The sequence below is a fragment of the Syngnathus typhle genome, linkage group LG10, assembly GCF_033458585.1.
Source record: "Syngnathus typhle isolate RoL2023-S1 ecotype Sweden linkage group LG10, RoL_Styp_1.0, whole genome shotgun sequence".
Taxonomy (NCBI): Eukaryota; Metazoa; Chordata; class Actinopteri; order Syngnathiformes; family Syngnathidae; genus Syngnathus; species Syngnathus typhle.
Genome location: NC_083747.1, coordinates 13,012,727 through 13,035,887, shown reverse-complemented (window position 1 = coordinate 13,035,887; position 23,161 = coordinate 13,012,727). Strand labels below are relative to the sequence as shown.

Below are 23,161 nucleotides of genomic sequence, written 5' to 3'. Positions count from 1 at the left end.
TTCAAGGACATTTTGTGTCGTATCCACGTCAACAAAATCTTTCAATTGAAAATTTTTCCTCAGCCACCTGGCCGTGCCTTTGTGTTCACTTCCAGCACAAACACAAGAGGGCGACGCAATGCCGCATTGAAGATGAGCTGTGCAGCTTCCCTATTAGTGCTGATGGACTGTGGCCCAGCACGCAAGTAGTTTACTGCTTGTTCCTACTTGAACGTGTCAAATGGAGCTGGTGGCAGAGCTCAATGCGACATTCTCTGCTATACAAGTTACAAAAAGATGAAATGGGTAACCTAGCAGTGTTTTGCATCTTCTGGGCGGCTTTCACAGGTAAGCTGAGCACTCATCTGGTTGACCTAAAAATGCCTAGTCGGTGTTTGTTAAACAATGTAACGGCGTCAACATGGATGAAGAACATGTTTTGAAACGCAATTGTATTATGAGTCGTCTCAAACATTGCTTTGTAGATTCACCAAGCCTGTCAAAGGGCAACAAACTAAGCCTGGCCATAAACCTCATGATAGGGCACTTAAGAAGCACCTGGACAAATATTTGTAGACTACACCACAATTTGAAGTTTAAACTTTGACCAGATATTTTATCTCGTTGAGTGAGTTTTATTTTTTAATCCTAAACCATTGTGTAGGTTTGACCGCAGGATCCGGCGTGTTGCCCGACGGGCCTCTGACCGCAGCCGTGGGAGGCTCTGTGACGTTTAACACCACAGTGGCGGCCACGCCGATACCGTTCCCGACGGTGATCTGGACGTTTATCGAGGGCAGCAATGAAATACCCGTGATAACGGCCACGTCTCAAAACAAAACTGGCCACGGATACCAAGGCAGGATCACTCTCTTCATACAGACTGGGTCCCTGGAGCTCAGCAAGCTGGCTCTCAATGACAGCGGAAAATACAGTCTTGTCATCGTAACAGCGAGCGGCGACCAAATCACGGGATCCACCACACTGCAGACGCTTGGTGAGCAGATGTTTTTTGCCGTGTTGGATGTGATATGAGCGTGGTGGTGTGACGAGGTTTCAAAATAAGAGCATTGATTTCTGTCAAATAAAAAGGTTCTGCTTTGTCATCAAGTGAGAGGAGGCCCTTGATTTCGACAGTTGTACTTTGTCTGGAGCCAATTATACTGTAAATCTCTCTTAATTCTAAGCAGAAGGCCCAAATTTGCCCCCTTCATAAAAAATCAGTTTGGTAAATGTTGCATTGTGAAGTCATCGTGTCGTCCATAACCACCGGCATGATTTCTAAATATGTACAGAGCCAGTGTCCAATGTCATGTTGACGGTCAACAGCACAGACTTGCTGGAGTTCAACAGCACTCTTCGTCTGTCCTGCTCTTCGTTGGGATCGTCCGTCTCCTTCCATTGGCTGAACGACAGCGCCGAGATCTCGGCCGACGACAGAGTTCAGCTTACCGACGAAGGCGCCGCACTCACCATCGCTCCCGTGACCCGCTACGACCAGAGGTCGTTCCGATGTCGCGTGTCCAACGCCGTCAGTGAAGATGACAGCAATTCGGTGCATCTTTCCGTCAGCTGTGAGGGCCACTCCTCTTGAAACATTTCACCCACCAAAACATTAGATGCACCTGCACAACCTGGCAGTCTTTCTTTATCTTTGGATTTCCTGGCAGACTGGATGCCCTGCGTTGCCTCTCACAGGCCAGTCAGTACTGCAAGATCTGGTTTGCGAAATGTCGATAAGAATATGATATTTTATTTGAGCTGTGTAGGGTCGCAGAAAAAATACTTTAACGTTACAATTTGCTACGCATGTAGCTTGCTATAATAGATTGTGCCGGTGTACCAAATGTTGTGGTCGGTAAATGTATGACCTTTTAACTCACGGATGTTTCCAAATTTACCATCTACGCACCATACATTGCAGACGGCCCGGATGATACACATCTCGTTATGTCGCCACGGAAAGAATACGTCGCAGAAGGGTCGAATGTCGATCTTTCCTGCTCGGCCAACTCCAGGCCAGTCGCCACCTTTACCTGGTTTGTGAACGGGAAGCTGTTGGTCAGGGGATCAAATTTCTCACTGGTGAACGTCCAGCAGCATCACAGTGGAAATTACAGCTGCCAGTCCTTTAACACCAAGACTCTGAGACACAAAGAATCTCAGCAATGGCCGATTCATGTGCTAAGTAAGGGCAACTGCACTATTTAATGCCGGGTTCTTATATTATATATACTATGCATTCACATTTTGCGTTCAACAGAGAAAATTTCCGGTGCCTCTGTCACACTGTCAACGAGTCGCCCAGTTGAGGGAACTGAGCTGAATATGACCTGCGACGCCGCTGGGTCAGTCTTCTTCAGAGAGTGGAGCAAGGGTGGCTCGACGCTGATCCCAGATGAGCGTGTGACGCTCCACGACAAGAACAGGACAGTGTCCTTCCGTACCGCCGTCAGATCGGATAGCGCTTCATATTCCTGTCAGATTATAAACCCCATCGACGAGGAGGAAGTGGCGTTGGGCGTGCTTGTGAACTGTAAGTAATTAAAATCTACAAAGTACAATCCGCCCAGTTTATAAACTTGGTCGTTAGTTACTCAAGGCTCCAGGACAGATTGCGTCTGACTTTTCAGGTTTTAACCCAATTGTACAAACTTCTCTAACTTCAAACATTGCCGTGTCTGGCAGATGGGCCTGACCCTGTCCAAATCACGGGACCGAGCCAAATCATCGTGAAAGAGACTTTAACCTTAAGCTGCGCCGCGGTGTCCGTCCCAGCCGCCACCTACATGTGGACAGCACTGAACAGCACAGCAGTGCTACATAATTCTTCAACCTTTGTCAAATACAACATCAACTTTTCCGACAGTGGAAGCTACGTTTGTAGCGCCACCAACGGTATTACTGGCAAAAGCATGTCGGCTAGCCACAGGTTGGATGTGACAGGCAAGTAGAAGCACTAATGTGCCTTTGGAGCATGCAGCGGCATTGTGACAGATATCTGCTGGGATACATTCACAGATGGAACAGATACGGCGTGTTCGGCTGGTTGCATCGCCGGCATTGTGCTGGCGTGTTTAGTCATCTGCGCAGCAGTCGCTGGGGGCGCCTACGCCTTCTACATTCAACGGTAGGTTCCCAGGATTGTCCAACATTCTAAACAAACCTCTCTAAGAAAATGTTGGAGCCAAACGGTAGTCAAAATAAACATTCTTTGACATCTCAATGAGATATTATCCTCATATTGATCTACGGTATGACAATGTCGCAATACAGGAACAAGACAAAGAATCGCCCCGACAGAGACATCTCGAACAGGACAGGTAAAAGTGACACGGGAATGATTTGATCCAAACTGAGCTTTTCTTTAGGTTTTGTATTAATTCACATTCCACTCAACGTAATGCTGTTGTTGACAGAGATATGTCCGTGTATCGGATTGAAATTTCTTGCAGGAGGAATAGGCCAAGACAACACAGAAGAACCCCGAAATCAGGTACAGAAATTCAGTTGGTCCGGACCGACAGACATCTGAAACATCCTCCAAGAGTTTACTTTTATTTAATCATTAAAACTTCTGTATGGTGTGTTTCAACGATACTACGACATAGCCGCCGGTGTGGGACAAAAAAACAACAACTTTACGACTTTGATTGTTGGCTTATGAGTCTGGGTTTATATTTGTTGCGGTTGTCTCTCGTCGTAACTCATTGGACTTTGAACCGGGAAGAAGATACACTGCTAACAGTGGTATGGAAACGGGAAGTTGCGTTAGTTGTGCTTGTGTCTATTTAGGGAAGTGTTCCTCTTAGTTATTTCTTGGTGCTCTCCATCTTTCAACCAGGAGTTAAACTATGCCGACGTGACTAGCCTGCACGCAAAGGGTGGCGGCAAAGGTCAGTTGGAGCTCCAGGCAGGTCAGACCGAATACGCTGAGGTCCGAGTGAACAACGCGCCTCCTTCCTACGACACCCACGTACGGTGGATGAAGAGGCGAGCCCCTCAGCCACTAGAAGCCCACCCTCAGGTTCACAGCAACGAGTCATGTCATGAAAGTGGGGAGCACTCAACAGTGTGACGTATGCTCACACTTCCTTCATGGCACGCTAATAATGCCGAGTGTTTGCGTAGTCATTGTGTGTGTGTGTGTGTACGCGCGTGTGTGTGTGTGCTTGCGTGCGTGTGTGTTAATCATTCATCCGTTGACTGAGAGTCACAAAAACACAACGATGCCTGATTAGATGTATCGACTTGATTAGATTTGTCTACACAAGCGCAAATTGGCCAACTATGGCACACGGGCAGTCTTGGCATTTCTGTAATGCCCCCCCCCCCCCTCCCCAAGTTTATGAATGTATTCATGTGACCAAAGTGAATGTTTAAATATTGTTTGAAAGACTTCAAAAGTGTAACGTGGACTAAGAGCGTCATGTGAACGTCTCTCAAAGGGGCAAATAAATAGTTCTTCTTGTGGGATGCTTCCATAAACATATTTCTTTTTTTATAATCTTCACATTGTTTAAAAGTCGGAAATGTTATCTACTGAGGAACCTATATACTATGTCCTTCAAATACTGCAGGTGCAACACAAGACGAGCAGAAACTTGATATCATCCTATAAGGAGCTGACCTATAGAAATTGTTTGAACTGCAATGTCAGTGGATGTTTGACAAGAAAGTCGCCTGACCTCTTATTGTGGCCATGTGTTCAGGCAAGATGACGTCTTGTCTCCCCCGTCGTTCTCCTTTCACTTCGCCAACTTTTTCATTTGTCACTGCGGCACAATAATTTAAAAAAACTGCGCTACACAAACTAAGATAGAATTTTATCGTCGAATTTTGGCGGGTTCTGACATTTTGGGGTTAACAAGACCACGGGACTATTTCAAGGAACGTTATTAGTTAATCACCGTGATTTAATCTGATGAGTCCACCAACATTTAGGGGAAAATACCGATTTGTTTGTTTACCATGCAAACTGATAACAATTACGTTCAGGTACTCTTGGTACTACTAACCTTTATAAACAGAATGTGGCGAAACTATAGGCGACCCTCCCACCAAGTACACAAGGAACAAGTATATCTCGAATTCCAAGATATTTTACAGCAGAAGAATTGTTGCAATAAATCCAAAGTGCAAAGTACAAACATTCCAATGACAGCATTGCAAAGATGAACCAGAAAAAAAGTATGTGTGTTTTAATGTATTTTAAAATGTCTTTTAAAATGACATTGGTGTAAAATGCCCCACTGTGAAATTGGTTGGCAGACAAGTGTTTGTTATGAATATTTCTCATAACGTTTGTTAGGGGCTTAACGTCTATTTAGCCCTTCTAGCTGTTGTAGCGCTCCCTGGTGTATGTATCTATTGCGACATCCGGCTGACTTTGGTTTCCCGTCATTGCGCACCTCTGGGAAAATACCGATCATGTTGCACCATATCCTATAGTTTGTTGTGAAAATGAAGGTGTGGCTAATTTCTTAGCTTACAAAAGACCGTTGAAACTCCACAACCTCAACTTGTCCACACGGGGAGAAGATGGTCGCCGTTTACGTCGTTTTGCTGCTGCTGGTACTGAATGGTAAGTGAACATCTTCACCCCCAAAAATTAATATATTGTAACATTGATATTTACTGTGGCTCGGTGAGTTTTTAATCTTATTATTAAGAATGAATGTTTATTTTTTTGCAGCTTTAATAGTATTGCATAGTATATTATTATTATTATTATATTATTATTATTATTATTATCAAGGTGGCACGTCAGCCTCACAGTTCAGAGGGTACGGATTCGATTCAACCTCCGGCCCTCCTTATGTTGAGTTTGCATGTTGTCCCCGTGCCTGCGTGGGTTTTCTTTGGGCGCTATAGTTTCCTCCCACATCCCAAAAACAGGCCTGATTGAGCACTTCCAATTGCCCGTAGGTGAGTGCGAGTGCAGATGGTTGTTTGTCTCTGTGTGCCCTCCGATTGGCCAGCAACTGGTTCAGGGTGTCCCCCGCCTACTGCCAGGTGACTGCTGGGATAGGTTAAGGTAGGTGAGGATAGGGATAGACTTCACAATGCCCACGACCTCCGTGGGGACAAGCGGTACAGAAAATGAATGGATGGATAATTATCAAGTCTCACAGGCCTCTCCATCTTTTATCCCTGTCATGCAGGTAGACCGGTATCAGGCTTCAAATTGCAAATTGGTTGGAGTGGTAGAGTGAGCGCCGGGTCCAGCACCACATTCACGTGTTCGTCCAACTGCTTGGCAAACTGCACCTACTCCTGGTCTCTGTTCAACCTCACGTTCAATGGGAGCACGCTCACCTGGACGCCGGATGGACTGCGCCCATCGGTGACACTGCAGTGCACGGTGCGAAAAAATACGGGAGATTCCAGCACCACCAAGACCATTTTGGAAATTAAAAGTAATTGCAGTACAGCATGTCTAATGCCACTCCTGCATATATAAGCATATATATACCAGCCATACCTATTACATTTGCAGATCCAGTGTCAGTGCAAGTCAGTCCACCCGATACTGTTCCGTCTCTGAACCGGGCCGTGGACCTCGTCTGCCACATTAATGGACTCCCACCTCCCACCCTCTCTGCGTTGCCGGTGGTCTGGTACAAAGATGGGCAGAAGGTGGTGTGGCGAGATCATATGCACCTGCTCCACAACACTACGATCCATTTTGACTCACTGCTGCCATCTGATGCTGGATTCTACATGTGTGAGACCATGCTGAAGCAGACTCGAGTTTTCAGTCTGGGCTACCTGCTAAGCGGTAAGTACATTGAGAGCCCAAACTCTTTATAGCCATCGTTTCGTTTTTTTAATCTTCTTTTTGGCAGATGATGCTGGGTGGAACGTCAGCATCAGCGGGCCCGACAAGGTGTTTCCGGGACAGATGTGCTCGCTCACCTGCTCGATGAAGTGCACCTTGAACGTGGACTGCACCGTGAGGTGGCCATTCGAGGGCGGTTTCCCCTTGGGAAGTTACTTTTCCGTGCATGAAAACCAGCTCTGGTGGATTCCCACTGTGCCGGGAACCTTCCAAAATTTCACCTGCCTTGTGGAGAATGTCGCAGCGGGACGCTCAGCCAAGGCCACCAAGATGGTGGAAGTCAAAGGTAGCTGCTGCTGCCCATTGGTTGTGAATTAGTGTTACGCAAGCTCAGATATTGTTCTACTGAGGGGAATAATAATTTTATTTCTTCTCCTCTGCAGGTATTCCTCTCTCTGGATCCATACAGCTCACTGGATTGTCCACTTTGATTTTCGCCCTGGCTCTACTATCAATGACTTTCTAACAACTCACAAAGCTACTTTAATATTGATTGTTGACTTCTTACATTCTCTCATTCTCTATATCATGAAATAATTTATGAACAGTGCAAAAATTGATGAACATTTACTTTTTAAACTCAATACTATAATTTTCTTGAGTGTAAAGATTTCAACAGAGTAAATCATAATGTAAAATTTTCCCAGCATGCTTGCTTTGGCCACCGGGAGGCAGTATAACACAGTCATGCAGACACAAAAGAACAGCACTTCTACTTGTTCAGTAAGTCGCTCAGTAAGATGCTGTAATATGAGCCGTTTTTCATTGAGGGTAAAAAATAATTACCCGTTAGTATTGTTATATTATTTGTCTACATGCGTATCAATGCACATAAACACAGGATAAAGTGCTGCCCACCGCGGTTTTGGCGCACTTCCGCAAATAGAAGCTACCTATTGGTCGTCATGGCAACAAAACCCGGACTGGCGATTGGCCTTGCGGCGTATGGGTTATTTGCATTGAACTGGCTTACGATTTACAATTGGTATGACTGATGGCGCACGTTACCGATAAAGCGCCCGACCACCAGCCAGTGTGGATGTAGGTTTGTTTGACTGGATGACAACCTTTGACCGGTTCGTGTTATTGATTCCCCCGAAGCTAAATGGAAGCCATTGTGACGTACATCGGAAAATTTCCATGACTATCCTTCCCCTCTCTGACTCATATTTTGTTTACACACATGTGAAATAGAAGTGTGTGAATCACACAAAGCAAACATGAGGGTGACAAAGGTCTCCGGTGTGTTTTGACGCATTATCGGGCCCCTCACATCTTGCTGTATTTGCTTTTAGATTATCTACCCCTGTCATGTATGGATATAAGTCAGACAATCATTATGTTACTCTTACATGATCATAACCAAAACATTGTTAAGTGTTGTAACTATTTGAAAACTATCAGCTCAAATGACGTAGCCTTCTCAAAAATGTGCTTTTGTATACGAATGAATGACATGTTTATGATTGTGTCGTGCACTTAATAGTAGGCCCCACCCAGGGACGTGCGGTCAGTGAAGGCAATGGAGGCCGTTCCTCCCGTGCCATCATGAAAAGGGGAAAAAAACAAATTAAATTGTTTTTATTATAGTCATATATAATCATATAGTTATTGTAGTCATTTTCCTTTTAATTTCAGTATCATTTTGAACCAAAATCGTTGAATTCTCATAGTTATGTTAAAACCGAAGACGAGTCGTTCGGAGGAGGCAACTTCCTGCCTTGCCTCCTCTGAGGATTGCGTAATCACACGGCTACCTATGCTGACAGGCTATGCAGTTAGGGTGAACTGCTGTCTGTCTCTACGTTGTTGTTTAAGTTTTCAAACTCTGTGGCTGTGGCTATATTAACTCATTTCCGTAGTTACGCTGATGTATATAAGATCTAGTGTTTTTTGTCTTCTGTCTGTAACGTCGTGTTTCTTTAGATCAGTGCTACTCAAATAGTGGGGCGCGCCCCCCTTGGGGGACGCGGTGCTATACCTGGGGGGGCGCGTGTGACCCTGGGGAACAGGCTTTTTTTTGGCAGTACTAGAATAAAGTGTAATTGCGCATCTACTACAGTAGGCGGCAGTGGCGCTCTCATTGTTACTTCTGTCACGTTTGCGACAGTGCAACATTTTACGACTTACAAGACAACAGGTTTGCCTTGGTTAGCAGTGTTGAGTCAACAGAAAGCTCCGACTGCGTCAGGCATTGATGCACTTAAAATCTTTTCTGTTGCAGACTTAAAACACGATTTGATAAAGTTATTCTTTGTAAGTTTGACCATATGTCTTTCTTTTTTTCTTTAATGTTAATAAGGATAAAATGTTATGCAGAGATGGATAGTCACGGTGGGGAGTGGGGGGCGCGAATAGTTTTATTCTTGCTTTGCTTTGTAGGGGGGGGGGGATTCGTAACAGAAAATAATTGAGAAGCACTGCTTTAGATGAACAAAACGGCTTTGAAAAGAGACCCAACGGAGGCAACGAAAAGAAGTTCTCCAGCCTTATGGCAGGAAGCGCTAGTAATCCCAGGATGCTTCATGCGCCCACCTGTAGAATAAGTGATCTCCAGTTCAAATTTACAGTGAACAACTGAGGAGCAGTCGTCCATTTATTTCGTTTTACATTCGTTTTTTGTTTTGGTTTTACATGTTGTTTTACAATGGAGGATTACATATGCACACTCAAACAATTTTCAACTTTTCGCAGGAGGTCATCAGTAAAGGAAGAGCAACTCCAGAGTTAAAAGGTTTGATTCGGACAACGGGACTTCGGAGCAAAATCTTTTCAAACGGAGTGGTACGCACGATCGAAAACAAGTTTTTGATTCCATGTGCTCTATTGAGTGTTTTTATGTGCGAAGACTGCTGATATGGGATTTTGATTAAAATAGTTCAAATTAAATAATGAATAAGCTACTCTAGAGCAGCGTTCCCCAACCATTTTTGTGACACGGTTAGGTGTCGGGACAGATTTTACCGGTTGACGTCAGTGTCTCCCCAGTCATGAACCTCAACGCACGTCACTGGCCCCACCCACACGGGATTTTAAGACACCAAACGTTGAAAATGACCCGGCAGCAGGTGCAAATTACAACACAGGAACCAATGTCAACAACAGTCCGTCGTGTCTCCTTTTCTGAGATTTACACACAACATTTTCAATTACAATAACATCCGAATGAAAGAGCCGTTTCTTCTTCTCCCTCATCTGGCCAAAAGGCTTCTTCCTGGTCTAGCGCAAAACTGAAACAGGTCACCTATTGATATCATGTCTGCCAAAGTTTTTCAACATTAATGACAAGAAGCTGGCGTCTTAATTGGACCTGCATGGAAAAGGCCATAGAAGCCTGAACAAACAGCGTCCCCGGCCGGGCCCCCTTCAGTCTCGCTGCACACAACATAGCCCTTGTCATCATTTGTCATGCGTAGAACTTCACCCAAGATGGCAAACAAAGATGGAACACAGAAGCCACCTGCAGATAAGAAGCAGCATATTTGAGGAGATGGGGGTGGACGTATATAACGCCGGCAGAACAGAGGTGGTGGTCGACACCTCAAAATGGAGAGAGGACAGGTTGCTGTGCTGCTGCTGCTGCTGCTTTCAATACAAGGTGATGCTGAAGTGGTGATTGTGCAGTGGTTCGGGTTGAGCATTCTTTTTCTTTGCCCCCACCAGGACTTTCGGCCGTGCGGGTCCTCCCGTCCTCCAACCCGGCGGCGGCTGGGGACACCCTGACGCTCTCGCTCTGGCCAGCTGCCGACCTAAAGGGTGGCAGCTGGGCGATAGGCGACTCTCTCATCCTGACCTGGCTCGGGGACCAGCAGGCGGTTTTCCCTAACCACAGCGGCAGGGTGGCGGTGAATGTCCGCACAGCCGCCCTCACCCTCAGCTCACTCACCTTGGAGGACTCGGGAGTGTACGCCGTGCACAGCAGCGATCCCCCGCTAAGGGCCAACGCCTCCATTACGGTGCTGGGTGAGACGCTGTATCGTGGATCATCTTACAGAACAACAAATGCGAGCATTCAGAGTCAGTTTATTTGCCATTTGTGGAAAACCACATTGGAAAACAGTTTGCGAGAGCTCAAAAAATACACTTACGACAAGAACAATAGACAACCAATAAGCAGATAAATAGACAATCAATAGACAGATACAATAAATAGAATAAAAAGAACTCTTTGCCCCCATGGTTAGGCTGACAGTCACATAAGAAAAATACAACTCATATAGAAAAAATGCATATCAGAAAAGTGATAAATGCAAGGTGCCCGCCACTGGTGCCTGCAGGAGTATAATGCAAGCAAAACAAAATAAAAAAGTAATAATTGTGCAGCTTTAGTTTGTTCAGGCTGCGCACAGCCCTAGCGAAAAAACTGTTTACATTCCTCGAGGTAGAGAATTTTATTGCACGATACCGCCTGCCTGACAGAAGAAGAGCAAAAAAAGCAGGGGCAGGATGAGTGGGGTCAGTTAAAATAATAGAGGCACAAGGACCTGTAAATGATTTCCGGATCTGGCAGGTCAGTACCAGTCTTCTCACGAGCAAGACGGACAATTCTTCTCAGACATTTCTGATTGCGTATGGTCAGATTTCCAAACCACACTGCAAGTGAGGAGGTGAGAACACAATCATAAGAATTTGATCAAATCCGGCAGTTAGAAGTAAATGCAGAAAAAAATGTCGTTGAAGAGATTTTTTAACAATGATGCTGGAGTTAAGATGCCAGCTGAGATCACTGATAGTAACACCAAGAAATTTAAAATTACTCACCATCTCGACCTCTTCACTTTTAATAGTGAGAGGGAGATGAGACACCTTATTCCTACGAAAGTCAAACACAATTTCCTTTGTTTAGGAGGCATTTAAAATCAAATTATTGTTCTCACTCCACTTGATTAAGTTCTCTACCTCTAGTCTATACAGTGGAGCCTCGGTTTTTTACCACAATCCGTTCGAGAAGGCTGTTCGAGAAGTGAATCGTTCGAATTCCGAATCATGTTTTCCCATTACAAATAATGGAAAAAACATAATCCGTTCCAAGCAAAAAAAACCCCGCCTTTTTTACGCATTTTTTTTTGCGCATTTTTGTCTGATCGCGCAACAGCAGCGCACCGCCGAACGCGCAACCGTAGCGCGTCCCCGACCGTGCAACTGCACCGCGCTGGTCGCATTATTGTGACAGAGTGGTCGCTAAAATTTAGAAATTATTTTTAAAGTCTTGATGTACTTTCCAAAATTTAAGTGGACCTCACTCAGTGCGCAGGGAGCTTAATTTGGTCCAATCCCCCAACCGCAGCGGGCCGGGCGCTCACCGTCGCATTGCTTTAGGAGCGTCTTTGTGTTTTAGGATGGCTTCACTGCTCCCACTTGTTTCCTTTGGAGGCATGATTAGAGTTTATGCAATCCTCAGAGTAACAAGAATGTAATAATGAACGTAGTCAGTTGGCATGCGGGTCATCTCGGCTCATCTCGCGAGGTTCGACAACAGAATTTCCTCCGACATCCGAAGCAAAAAAAATCTCAATTCTTTTGTTCGAATACCAATTAATTCGAGAACCGGGACGTTCGAAAACCGAGGCTCCACTGTAGTTTGATTCGTCATCTGAATGTATTGGCCGAAGGATGGTAGTATCTTCAGCGTATTTTACTATCAGATTATTCTGGAAAGAGGCAGAATATGTACAAGAAAACAACAAAGGATTAAGGATACAGCTTTATGGTGAGCCAGTACTTAAGACAAGTTTGTCAGACACACAGTCCCCAATTCTGACCCTTTGAGGTCTCAACATTAGAAAATTAAAAATCCACTCACATACAGCATCACACAAACCGAGACGCTGGAGTTTGCATTTGTTAGAAGTCATTCACCAAATTTTGTTTGCTTTGACTTCTGAGATGCGAGCACTGTATGGTGCCAGGCAACTCAGTAGCAACAGGTTTCCATCGTAAGATGTCCCAAAGCAAGATTGACATAAGAACTTCAAGTATTTCAATGTTTGGATTGACAACCAGGAAACTGAGTTTTTTTTTTTTTTCTCGAGTCAGTGAAACCTTGTGTATGTGTTAGTTGTACTAGGTTCATCTTGTTTTTTCTTTTTCAATTACTTCTCTGGTTCTTCTATATCAAACAAATTTGTTTTAGGTTCATTTACCTGACATGTTTCGGCGGAATCTTCCGCCTGAAGGCGGAAGATTCCGCCGAAACATGTCAGGTAAATGAACCTAAAACAAACTTGTGTATGTGTGTTTTGGCTCAGCTGAGACTTTCTGTCGCTACGCATAATGGCATCAGCTCCTGTCTGACTTGTCCTGTGTCATTACGCTCTATTTGGAGTATCATAATCATCATCATGAGCCAAATTCTCAAACACAGTAAACTAGACTTTCCCAGGAACCAAAGAGAAGATCCGCCAGCTTTTACACCGAGCTCACGTGGATGAAAATAGGGCCCTTCATGTTTGATAGGTTCTTCTTTTTCAAACACTAATACACTATGTACAGAAAAAAAAGAGAAAATCTTCTCTATTGTCCATTTGTGTCCTGCCCAGAGCCAGTTTTGAACGTGACGCTGGGGACCAAGCAAAGCCGCCCGCTGGAATCGTCCCCAGTGGCGCTGACATGCTCCGTCTCCTCGGGATCCTCGCCATCTTTCCTGTGGTTCAACGGAAGCTCGGAGGTGACGGCCCACCACAGGGTGGCGTTCTCCGACGGGAATTCCACTCTGACCATCCTCAACGTGAGTCGCTATGATGGAGGCCCCTTTAGGTGCTTTGCGTTTAACCCCGTCAGCAATGGCACCAGCAAGCCCTTCGTCTTCACCGTCATCTGTAAGCGACACCCTTTAAACGTAAACCTTGAAAGTGAACGCAGCCGGCGTTAAAATTCTTCTCCTCAGACGGCCCGGACAACGTGACTTTGACGGTCAACGATCAGCACGCTGCCGCCGCTTCCTTTGTGAGCGGAAGCAACCTGACCGTACGCTGCTCGGCCCAGTCCGGTCCGCCGGCTCTACTTCACTGGGCTTTCGAGGGCCACTTTCTAAACACCACGGGCCCGTCGTTGGAACTTGTCCACGTCAACCAGGAGCAGAGCGGACCTTATTCTTGTCTGGCCTTCAACAATGAGACCAACAGGAGCAACAACATCACTGAATACATCCTCATAACTAGTTAGTGGTGTCATACTGGATATGTATGTGCGACGAGTGGTACATGTGCTCCTCTGGTGGCCCATGAAAAAATTGCTGAATTAAAGTGTTAACTTTTTATTTTTAAGATGCTAATAGTATTCTGCATAGGGTGCCCATAATATGTGCTTTGTCTCAGAGTCCCAGGCGACATTGTTGAAACTGCACGTGTGGCTCTTTCCCGTGATGCCGTGGTTCGGATGCCTCCTGTCCAACGTGTGACCTCACCCATCACAAAATGTAACGATCTAGCAGTTTAAGCTTTGCTTAACTATACACTCAACGTCAGGGACACAATCTGATCCGTGATTCAGAACCTGCTTCCTACTATCATGTAATAATGATCATGCCTCCCCGGTTCTTATTGGCTCAAGTTATGTTGTTGAGACGTTTCAAAGGGTGTTTGTCCCAGGGGTATCAAGTGGCCTGGCAAAGACACTATGGTGTTGTACAAGTAAAGGAGGAGAAGACTGAAACAATCACTGCTTGTCTGTTCACAGATGCTGGCAGCCCCTGAAGAAGCACATGTGTGCACGCAGGTACAATATCTGTGTGAATCTGCAGTGTCCAGACTTCAAATACAATTTGACACAGCCATCTTTGTAATTTTTTCTTGTGACATTGGCTGCTAATATATAATGCTACAAATAAGTCACTGACAAGGGTGGGCAAACTCGATTTTTTGACTCATTTTGCAGGGGGCTCATTTAAAGTTCTTGATGAAAATAAAAGGTGGAGGAATTATATCTTGGTGATTTATATGGCAATGATTACTGATTTACTATCAACATTTTGGACACCCCTGAGGCATAAGCTGTCATCAACAATGTAGGCTTTGTTCCATTTCAGTTCTATTCTAATGTTTGCTCATTGTATCATATTGTTTGCCTTCATTTCATGTGATGTAACGTGCTCGTGATAATAAAATATTTATCCGGCGGACACGAGCTATTGAGCGTGTACAGAAAGTACTTGGCGCCAGCACAAACATGTCAGACGGGTGAGGGTGGATCAAGTGTAAACACCAAGCAGTTTCGTTTCAGTTTCAAATGCCACGGTGCGGAAGGGGCCCACATGTCCCCTATGGATTAGACTATAATAATATTTTGAATTGCAGTAACGTCATCATGCAAAATGATTCATCATAATTCCACTGACTGATGACCTGCCATCCTCAATGTCACAAATAAAAGACATTTGATGTTTATGTGTGCATAAAAGACACTTGTCTTTGCTTTTGGGTGGTTTTGTGAACGCAGTAACCAAAGCGCATTTGTTTGATGTCAATTTATGGTTCAGTGGCGCACGACTGGCTTACTCTAGTTTGGGCTCGGGCCAATGCAAGGGTACATATGGACAAACACGCACGCATGACCATTTTCGATTCTTCATGCATGTATTTAGAGGGCCCAAAATTCCAAAGCGCTAGGGAAAGGGTTCCCCAGAAATACCACCACTGAACTTATCGCAAACAAATTTGAAAGAAAACCGCCTCTACAAATTTGCATCTTTGCCAGTTAAACACTAACACACTGTTAGCAAAAGGTCTTATTTTGTGTGTTTGCCCAACTGAAATTGTCTGACCTCAAACTGTTCATGATGCAACAAATATTTCTGTGTTTGAAAACATGGAGGCGATGTTGCTCAAGCTCAAACGTCCTTATCTTAAGAGCAACAGAAGATTCGAGAGAGAACAATTCATCAAAAAAGAAGTTTCAAGCTGCTTGTTGCCGCTTGGGAAAATTACACCTTGTGTACAGTATTCAAAACAAGCACACACCTTTTCCCTTTAGCTAGCTTAATGCTAACACATGTTGAAAAAGACAACAGATGGTCTGAGTAATGGCATCAGTAGCCAGATATGTGAATACAAATAGTGCAGCAACACAAAGAGACAATATAACGCATTTTCTTGACCTTAAGTATTTTTTGATTCACTGAGTAGTTAACTGACTCGCTTACAGACTTCATTTGTGTTGTCGTGATTTGTTTTATTGGATCCAGTGGCCAAGTTGCTCATACTAAATCATAACAAAAACACTATTTTAATTCACAGACTCGTCAAAGTTGCTTTTTGTGAGTTAAACACCAAAATATAGAATTTGGGCAAAACATTTTTGTGTTTGCCCAAATACAAATGTGTGGATTGGGCTGATGTCAAATTGCTCATTACACAACAAATCTTCCAGTGTTTATTCAAAGTGTGAAGGAACGTTGCTCGAGCTCAAAGGTCCTTAAGTTAACGTTGAAAGGAAAGCGTCATTGTGTTCCCCCCACTCCCACGACAAGTGGATGGAAAGTTGCCGGACAAGAGAGGTTTACAGTAAATGGACACTCCTGCGGCGCAGCTCCGGGAGGATCAGGGCAAAACAGGGCGTGGTGGCTTTGTGGCGGCAGCGTTGAGCATTTGCATCAACACAAAGTCGTGCACAGCAAATATTTGCTATCAAGGCAGCGAGCAGGATTGGTCATCAATTAGTTTTGCTAAGAAGGCCTTGGGGAACGCATCATGTTAGTGTGTCTCATCCTCATATCGCTATTTTCCTGCTCAGCAGGTAAGACTAAATCTCTCTGACTCAAATGATAATGAAGCAGCGCTAAAGACCATTTTCCCTGTCTGTAGATCGTGCGCAAGGTCAAGGAATATCCGCCTCGGAGAACCCAATAGCAGTGGGGAAGAATGTCACCCTTTTCAGCCAGAACCAAGTTAACACGGGCGCGTGGCTCTTCAACAATAACCTGGTGGTCATCATATTCCCTGGCGGAGCGGTTACCGCCTCCAACTGGACGGGCAGGGTGGTGTTCAACGCCACCACCTCAGCGTTGACGGTGATGTCGCTCGGGCTGGGGGAGTCCGGGACTTACACGCTCCAAGATGTGGGTTCCTCCGCTTCACAGTTAGTGCTGTCGGTTCAAGGTAAGGCATGATTTGTGGAGAGTAGCTGGATAGCTCAGGATACGCAGTAGAACATGGATGAATTGATTACACGGTTGTCTGTCTGCATGTGCCCTGATTGACTGTTGACCAATTCAATTGGTTGCAATGGACTGTTGTCAGCTGAGGTACTGTAGGATCCCACTTTCCCTTGACCAAGAACAGGATGAAGTAGAAGATTGCATGCATCCATCCATCCTGGATGGATGGATGGATGGATGGATGGATGGATGGATGGATGGATGGATGGATGGATGGATGGATGGATGGATGGATGGATGGATGGATGGATGGGCGGACGGACGGAAGGACGGAAGGACGGACGGACGGGCGTGCGGGCGGACTGACTGTCTAAATGTGCTCTCCAGTTGATTGGCGAGCAAGCCAGGATGTATTCTGCCTTTTGTCACAGAAAGGTGGGATAGGATTGAGCTGCACCCAAACCTGAATGAGTTGTAGATGGATGGCTCGATGGCTGGCTGCGTTTCTGTCCAGCCCTGTGATGGATTGGGGAGCAATCCAGCAGATACGGGGGACTCTAATCACTTGACAGTAGTCAAACTCAAGCTGTTGAATTTAGGACTTCTGGCTTACTTGGCTAAAATTTATGGACCTTGACTTGGATATGACATCTGCAAACCAGATGCATGACTCGACAAGTCTTTCCAAGTTACAGTTTTTTTTTCTCTTTCAAAGACATGTAACAATGCAGAAGAGCTTTGCTGTCTGTAAGAGCCTGCTACAGTATCTTCCAAACATACACACACAAGAGGGAAACTATTTTGTGACCAGAAGTTTTAAGTTTTAATCCCTCCCTTGGAGACTTTTCTGTGTTTAAGGGCTATATAAATTAACTTGACTTTATGTTGTTGCAAAGTTATCCAGAACCATCTTATATAGTTTGGTCTGCACTTTTTTCTTATACTTAAGGAATCGAATCCAGACTTTGACTCCCTACTTTTCCCACTTCAAGTTTGAACACATTACAAATCGTTTGAAAAAACTTTTGTGAGCCCTTCTTTATCCACAGAACCTATTTCGGGTGCGACAATGTCCGCAAATGGCACCGACCTGGTGGAGTTCAATGACACGGTGGCGCTCACCTGCGCTGTGCTCACGGGCACTTCCCTGTCCTTCACGTGGCTCAACAACACGGCCGAGGTGACGCCCGGAGAATACGTGCACTTCAGCCATGACGGCTCCGTGCTCACCCTCAGCAAAGTGACACGCTACGACGAGGGCCCGTTCAGGTGTAACGTGACCAACGGCATTAGCCAGGGAATCACCTCGTCTGCACAATTCAACATCAGCTGTAAGTTGCAGGCCACAAAAGTGTTTTTGGTGTTAAATATGGCCTCGTTAAAACTTTCGCACCATTGCATGTTTCTGGAATATATCTCACACTCCAGTACTATTTCCCACCATTCCTTTTGTTCCTCCAGATGGACCCACAAACGCCGCCGTGTCAGTCTCGCCCCCGGTGCACACCCACATCACGGGCTCAGACATTACCCTGACTTGCTCGGCCGAGTCCAAACCCCCTGCGACGATCCAGTGGATGTTGGATGGGATGAACCTCAACCACAGCGGGGCACTTCTTGAGCTACCAATGGTTGCAGAGAACCACTCGGGGGACTACCAGTGTCTCCTGCACAACTCTGTCACGTCCAGGTTCAGCAGTGTGAGCTCAATGATCAGGATCATGGGTAAGGTTGGCTCTTCTGTTGCAGGAGAGTGTCTGTTTGTGGCCCGTGAGCTCCCCCGTTCAAGAGCAAATAAATGAATCCATATATGGTATTCTAGATCTAAGGACTGAATGGTGACCCTTCTGGGTTTTGTCTGTCTTTGGACAACATTCAATTGGTACAGGGCCCAGTTTCCCCAAATGGATGGTGTTTCCAGTTTCTGGATGCTCTAGTTTCTGAGCCTGAACGCAATAAACAGCAGAAAAAGAGTAGCTGCTCATCTGTCTGTTTGTGCCCTGTGATTGACTGATGAACAATCCAGGTGTGCCTTTGACCCAGTTAACTGGGTTAGGTTCCAGTCATTGCCGTTTTTTTGGGACTGAATAGAACAAGCGTTCGAAAATAGACATTATGTGTCAGAGTTTCCGAGTGACCTTGCATGCAATAAGCGGCACAAAATGGCTGTCCGGTTTTTGGTTTATATTTTTCCCATGATGGCAACCAATCCAGGAGGAGTTTGCCTTCCACCTACAGTCAGTTAGGATGACCTTGAACAAAATAAGTAGAAAATGGATGTCTCGATGGCTGATAGTCATGTTCTGTGAATGACTGGGAATCTAGAGGAGGTTTCAGCTACTACCTGTCACCGGTGGCCGGATAAACTTCAGAAAATAAGTGGATGGAGAAATGGAAGGTTGCTGTCCTTACAATTGACAGGCATTCAATCCAGGGAGTAGGCGGTCTCAACAGGACAAGCAGAAGAAAATGGATGTTATATTATTTATTGTCCTTTCAGATTGACAGTAGTGCTCACACATCACACCACACTTGAAGTGGTGCTTTCACAAACAACGACGAGGCGGTTTCATGCAGGCTCAAGTGCTGGAATGTTTTTGGGCTAAGAAGTTAATCTCACACCATTTCAGACAGAAACTAACATCAAATCTCCTTGTAATGATGTTTTACCCTACACATGAATCGGTCCCACAGCGCCAATAACGGCCGTCGCGGTGAACCACACGGGTGGAGTGGCGGTGGCCGAGGTGGCCTTCACCCTCAACTGTCACGTGACCGGAGAGGCAGAAGTCATCTATTGGATAAAGAATGGCAACCTGGTGTCCGCTGACAATACCACCATCTTTGATGTGGAGAACCGGACGCTGACTCTGAACCCGGTCCAGCTCTCCGATGCTGGCCAGTACACGTGTCATGCTTTCAATGCAGTGAGCAACATGACCAGCAGTCCCTATACTCTGGAAGTCTTCTGTAAGTCCAAAACATGCGGTCCACTGATTCAAGTAGAAAGTAATCTTTGTGTTGATTTTTTTTTTTTTAAAGACGGCCCACAGACGCCAGTGATTACAGGACCCTCCATGGCCCTGACTGGAAACCAGGTTCTCCTCAATTGTTCCAGCAGCTCGCATCCTCCAAGCGTGTACAGCTGGCACTTCAACGAAACCAAGGTGGCTGACACCTCCGAATACCTGACCGGCCCGCTGGCGCTCAACATGAGCGAGACATACACTTGCACAGCCTTCAACAATGTCACCGGGAAAAACAGCACCGCGTATCACACGCTCACTGTTTTGGGTAAGTGGAGTGACTCATTATATAATTTCCTCAAATGGCTTCCGACAGAAACTGCAATATTCTATGCTTACATTTTGTCACCTCCTGTCCAATGTATGGGGCAATGTTTATGCTCCATGTCTTCCCTGGCTTCAACCTTTCCACAGCTCCGGTGCACATGGCCTCGGTAATGGCGGGGGGTGCAAACCCAATCCTGAACCACACGTTCAACCTCACCTGCGAGACCGTAGGAAGCGTGAAGTCTATCACCTGGACGAAAGACGGAGCCCCGCTGTACACGGATGGCAACACGAGCCTCTCCTGGAACAACAGCACCCTCACCTTTGAGCCTGTGTTGTTGTCCCACAACGGCAATTACACGTGCAATGCTTCTAACCCTCTCAGCAGCTTCACCACTGAAAATTATACCCTCAACGTCATATGTGAGAATTTTTACATGAGATGACACGACCACCAGTGTATCTGTGCTGTGACAAACGAGAATACAAATTTGATGTTTTAGATGGACCCGGAATGCCTAATGTCACGTCGCCCAACGTGACGCTGGAAGGAAGCAACGTCACACTCAGCTGCAGCGCCTCATCGTACCCGCTCAGTCAGTACACGTGGTCCTTCAATGGGACGAATGTGGCCAACACCTCTATGTACGAGACAACTGCTCTCAGCACCAACATGAGCGGGACGTATACCTGCACGGCCCGCAACACTGTCACTGGCTACAACACCTCGGCCCATACTGTGCTAACCGTTCTCGGTGAGACCTTGTGAACATTTTCCACCAAGAACCAGCACAGCGACAATCAGAGTTGCAACAGATGTTAAAACTAACTACCGTGACAAATATTCATTTTATACCATACATAGCCCTGAAAACAACCAGCAAATAACCCGTGTTATTTTTTTCAGAGCACATCAAATATGTCCACATAAATGTGTCCGTGCATCCTCCCGTGGAAGGGTACGCTTACATGTTGATGTGCAACGTGTCCGGGCCCGCTGACCATGTGTTGTGGCAAAAGAACGGAGAGCCGCTGATCACCGACGCCAGGATCACCATGTCCTCCGATAACCAGACAGTCACGTTCAACGAGCTGCACCGTAATGATTCCGGACAGTACCATTGTTGGGCTTTCAATCCGGTTCAACACATGCTAAGCCCTCCTCACTTGCTTCTTGTCAACTGTGAGTATGACGTAGACGTCAAACGGTGACATCGGTTCCAAATCAACTTCATGCTTTATTGCTGCAGTTGGACCGGAGACGCCGATGGTTTACGGTCCACCCGTGGCCGTGGAGGGACAGTCGGTAAACTTCAGCTGCTCGGCAGTGTCGTTGCCCGATAGTCACTTCAGCTGGTGGCACAACATCACCTTGGTCGCGAACAGCTCCATGTTTGTGACACCTCCTCTGACGCTTAACATGACTGGACAATACACCTGCATGGCCCGCAATCCCGTGTCAGGAAAGAACGTCACCAGAACCCTGATGCTCCACGTTATTGGTAAGAATCCACAACAGTGCCTAAACGTTGCCTAAATGTTCTGGTTTATAACATCAGTTACAATTTACAGTTAGATTATTTTTTATGCGTGAGGTCAGAGCATGGCAGCAAAACACAAAACGAACTAAGGGCTAGAAGGATGGAGCCAACAGGCAGTTCAGAGAGCAAAATATTTGTAACTAGTTGATCTTTGACAAAAGGAGAATTTCAACTTCGAGCATGTTGTCATTTTCAGAGGACATCAAGTCAGTGAAGGTGCAGAACGACACGATTCCCATCGACGGCGACAACTTCACGTTGACGTGCGTAGTGGACGGGCCGTACACGTCCATCCAGTGGAGGAAAAACGGCACAGAGCTGGCGGCAAACTGGTCTGCTACCAACCACTCCCAATACCACATGGAAGAAAACAAGCTTCACTTCACACCCTTGACACGCTACGAGGACGGCACGTACGAGTGTATCGCCAGCAATCTGGTCGGGTCTCACAAAAGCCCCGCGTACGAGCTCCTGGTCAACTGTGAGTACTGAACAAATTGAAGTTTTTGCTTACTGACGGCCGGAATAGGCCTCAGCTCAAACCCCGACCAGAATCAGGACAAACGTTATTAAATGGATAAATGTAAACCATATTGTGATTGGCACCTTACAAAAAAAGAAATCTCTGGCTTGCTTGACCGCTCGTTCCACTTGCAGATGGCCCCCTCAGCGTGACTATTTTGGGTCCAGAGTTGTCCAAAGAACTCTTCACCGTTACCATCAAGTGCGTGGCAGATTCGCGGCCAGAAAGCGAGTACGAGTGGTTCCTAAATGACATCCCCTCATCGGCCGTTGCCTCGAGCAGCGTCATCCAAATTCCATTGCTGGAGTCCAACTACACGTGCAAGGCGACCAACCCCGTCACCAACATCAGCATGTCGCGCAGCAAGTTAATCACCCCTTTTGGTGAGTACGACTCTCCTTCAACGACATTCCATCATGGGCAGAAAATGAGAAATTCCCTTCATTTCTCTGAAATGTCATTTTTTCTCCAGGTTCTGCTTCTGCCCTCCAGTCCATATCGCACAAATATCTGGTGATCATAAGTGCTTTGATCGTGTCTGTCCAGGCTCTCTTCCACTGAGTAGTGCCAAATCATTTGCAGCATTCCGTCATTGGTCAGCTCGGAAAGGCGGCGGAGACATCATCTGTTATTCTTCATTTTCGTTTTTGACGGCAGCACTTTGTGATTATTGCTGTCACTGCACTGGAACGTGCTTATCCTACTTTCAAAGTGGTACCATTGCCAACAATCAACTCTTGCACTTTTGGCCAAAGTCGTGTGAGATCAAACCATATGATGTGTGTTTAGACTTTATCAGGCGTTGACTTGTAGTATTTTTTGTGAAATCAATAAAACTTGGAAGACTGGTTGATCCCCGGGCCGTATTGTTTTGTCCGTTTAATTTGGGGA

At 45.8% G+C, this 23,161-nt stretch overlaps 3 protein-coding genes across 4 annotated transcripts; all 3 read left to right on the top strand.

The window, feature by feature from the left end:
- The first annotated feature begins 169 nt into the window (after positions 1-169).
- On the top strand, positions 170-5,168 carry LOC133161567 (carcinoembryonic antigen-related cell adhesion molecule 20-like). The gene is made up of 10 exons (XM_061290144.1): positions 170-327; positions 644-976; positions 1,275-1,553; positions 1,904-2,167; positions 2,243-2,515; positions 2,668-2,925; positions 3,001-3,109; positions 3,256-3,302; positions 3,435-3,475; positions 3,824-5,168. Exons 1-10 carry the CDS (start codon positions 243-245, stop codon positions 4,055-4,057), a joined length of 1,923 nt encoding a protein of 640 aa, XP_061146128.1. The 5' UTR covers positions 170-242; the 3' UTR covers positions 4,058-5,168.
- A 240-nt stretch (positions 5,169-5,408) lies between these two features.
- Positions 5,409-15,231, top strand: LOC133161569 (carcinoembryonic antigen-related cell adhesion molecule 1-like). 2 transcript variants are annotated; one of them, XM_061290149.1, is made up of 12 exons: positions 5,409-5,563; positions 6,144-6,398; positions 6,479-6,760; positions 6,828-7,106; positions 7,204-9,076; positions 9,515-9,604; positions 10,237-10,418; positions 10,484-10,837; positions 13,360-13,638; positions 13,707-13,979; positions 14,137-14,237; positions 14,498-15,231. In XM_061290149.1, exons 7-11 carry the CDS (start codon positions 10,367-10,369, stop codon positions 14,217-14,219), a joined length of 1,041 nt encoding a protein of 346 aa, XP_061146133.1. In that variant the 5' UTR covers positions 5,409-5,563; positions 6,144-6,398; positions 6,479-6,760; positions 6,828-7,106; positions 7,204-9,076; positions 9,515-9,604; positions 10,237-10,366; the 3' UTR covers positions 14,220-14,237; positions 14,498-15,231. The 2 variants fall into 2 exon arrangements, with proteins under 2 accessions (XP_061146133.1, XP_061146135.1); XM_061290151.1 differs by having other exon boundaries at positions 9,515-10,418; positions 10,484-10,783.
- A 1,131-nt stretch (positions 15,232-16,362) lies between these two features.
- ceacam1 (CEA cell adhesion molecule 1) lies at positions 16,363-23,123 on the top strand. Its single transcript, XM_061290140.1, has 13 exons — positions 16,363-16,552; positions 16,621-16,914; positions 17,963-18,244; positions 18,375-18,638; positions 19,608-19,883; positions 19,956-20,207; positions 20,354-20,629; positions 20,710-20,961; positions 21,114-21,389; positions 21,457-21,708; positions 21,944-22,228; positions 22,405-22,653; positions 22,743-23,123. The coding sequence occupies exons 1-13, from the start codon at positions 16,507-16,509 to the stop codon at positions 22,829-22,831; spliced, it is 3,093 nt and encodes a 1,030-aa protein (XP_061146124.1). The 5' UTR covers positions 16,363-16,506; the 3' UTR covers positions 22,832-23,123.
- The last annotated feature ends 38 nt before the right edge of the window (positions 23,124-23,161 follow it).

What these genes read in the sequence shown, in the direction of transcription:
- LOC133161567 (XM_061290144.1), top strand. Translation starts at nt 243, where the DNA reads ATGCGACATTCTCTGCTATACAAGTTACAAAAAGATGAAATGGGTAAC. An exon ending in CCACAGGTTGGATGTGACAG is followed by an intron (nt 2,926 to 3,000) that starts GCAAGTAGAAGC and finishes ATACATTCACAG; the next exon opens with ATGGAACAGATACGGCGTGT. An exon ending in TACGCCTTCTACATTCAACG is followed by an intron (nt 3,110 to 3,255) that starts GTAGGTTCCCAG and finishes GTCGCAATACAG; the next exon opens with GAACAAGACAAAGAATCGCC.
- LOC133161569 (XM_061290149.1), top strand. Translation starts at nt 10,367, where the DNA reads ATGGAGAGAGGACAGGTTGCTGTGCTGCTGCTGCTGCTGCTTTCAATA. An exon ending in GCTGCTGCTTTCAATACAAG is followed by an intron (nt 10,419 to 10,483) that starts GTGATGCTGAAG and finishes TGCCCCCACCAG; the next exon opens with GACTTTCGGCCGTGCGGGTC. An exon ending in AACAAATGCGAGCATTCAGA is followed by an intron (nt 10,838 to 13,359) that starts GTCAGTTTATTT and finishes TGTCCTGCCCAG; the next exon opens with AGCCAGTTTTGAACGTGACG.
- ceacam1 (XM_061290140.1), top strand. Translation starts at nt 16,507, where the DNA reads ATGTTAGTGTGTCTCATCCTCATATCGCTATTTTCCTGCTCAGCAG. An exon ending in TACTGTGCTAACCGTTCTCG is followed by an intron (nt 20,962 to 21,113) that starts GTGAGACCTTGT and finishes TATTTTTTTCAG; the next exon opens with AGCACATCAAATATGTCCAC. An exon ending in CCTGATGCTCCACGTTATTG is followed by an intron (nt 21,709 to 21,943) that starts GTAAGAATCCAC and finishes TGTCATTTTCAG; the next exon opens with AGGACATCAAGTCAGTGAAG.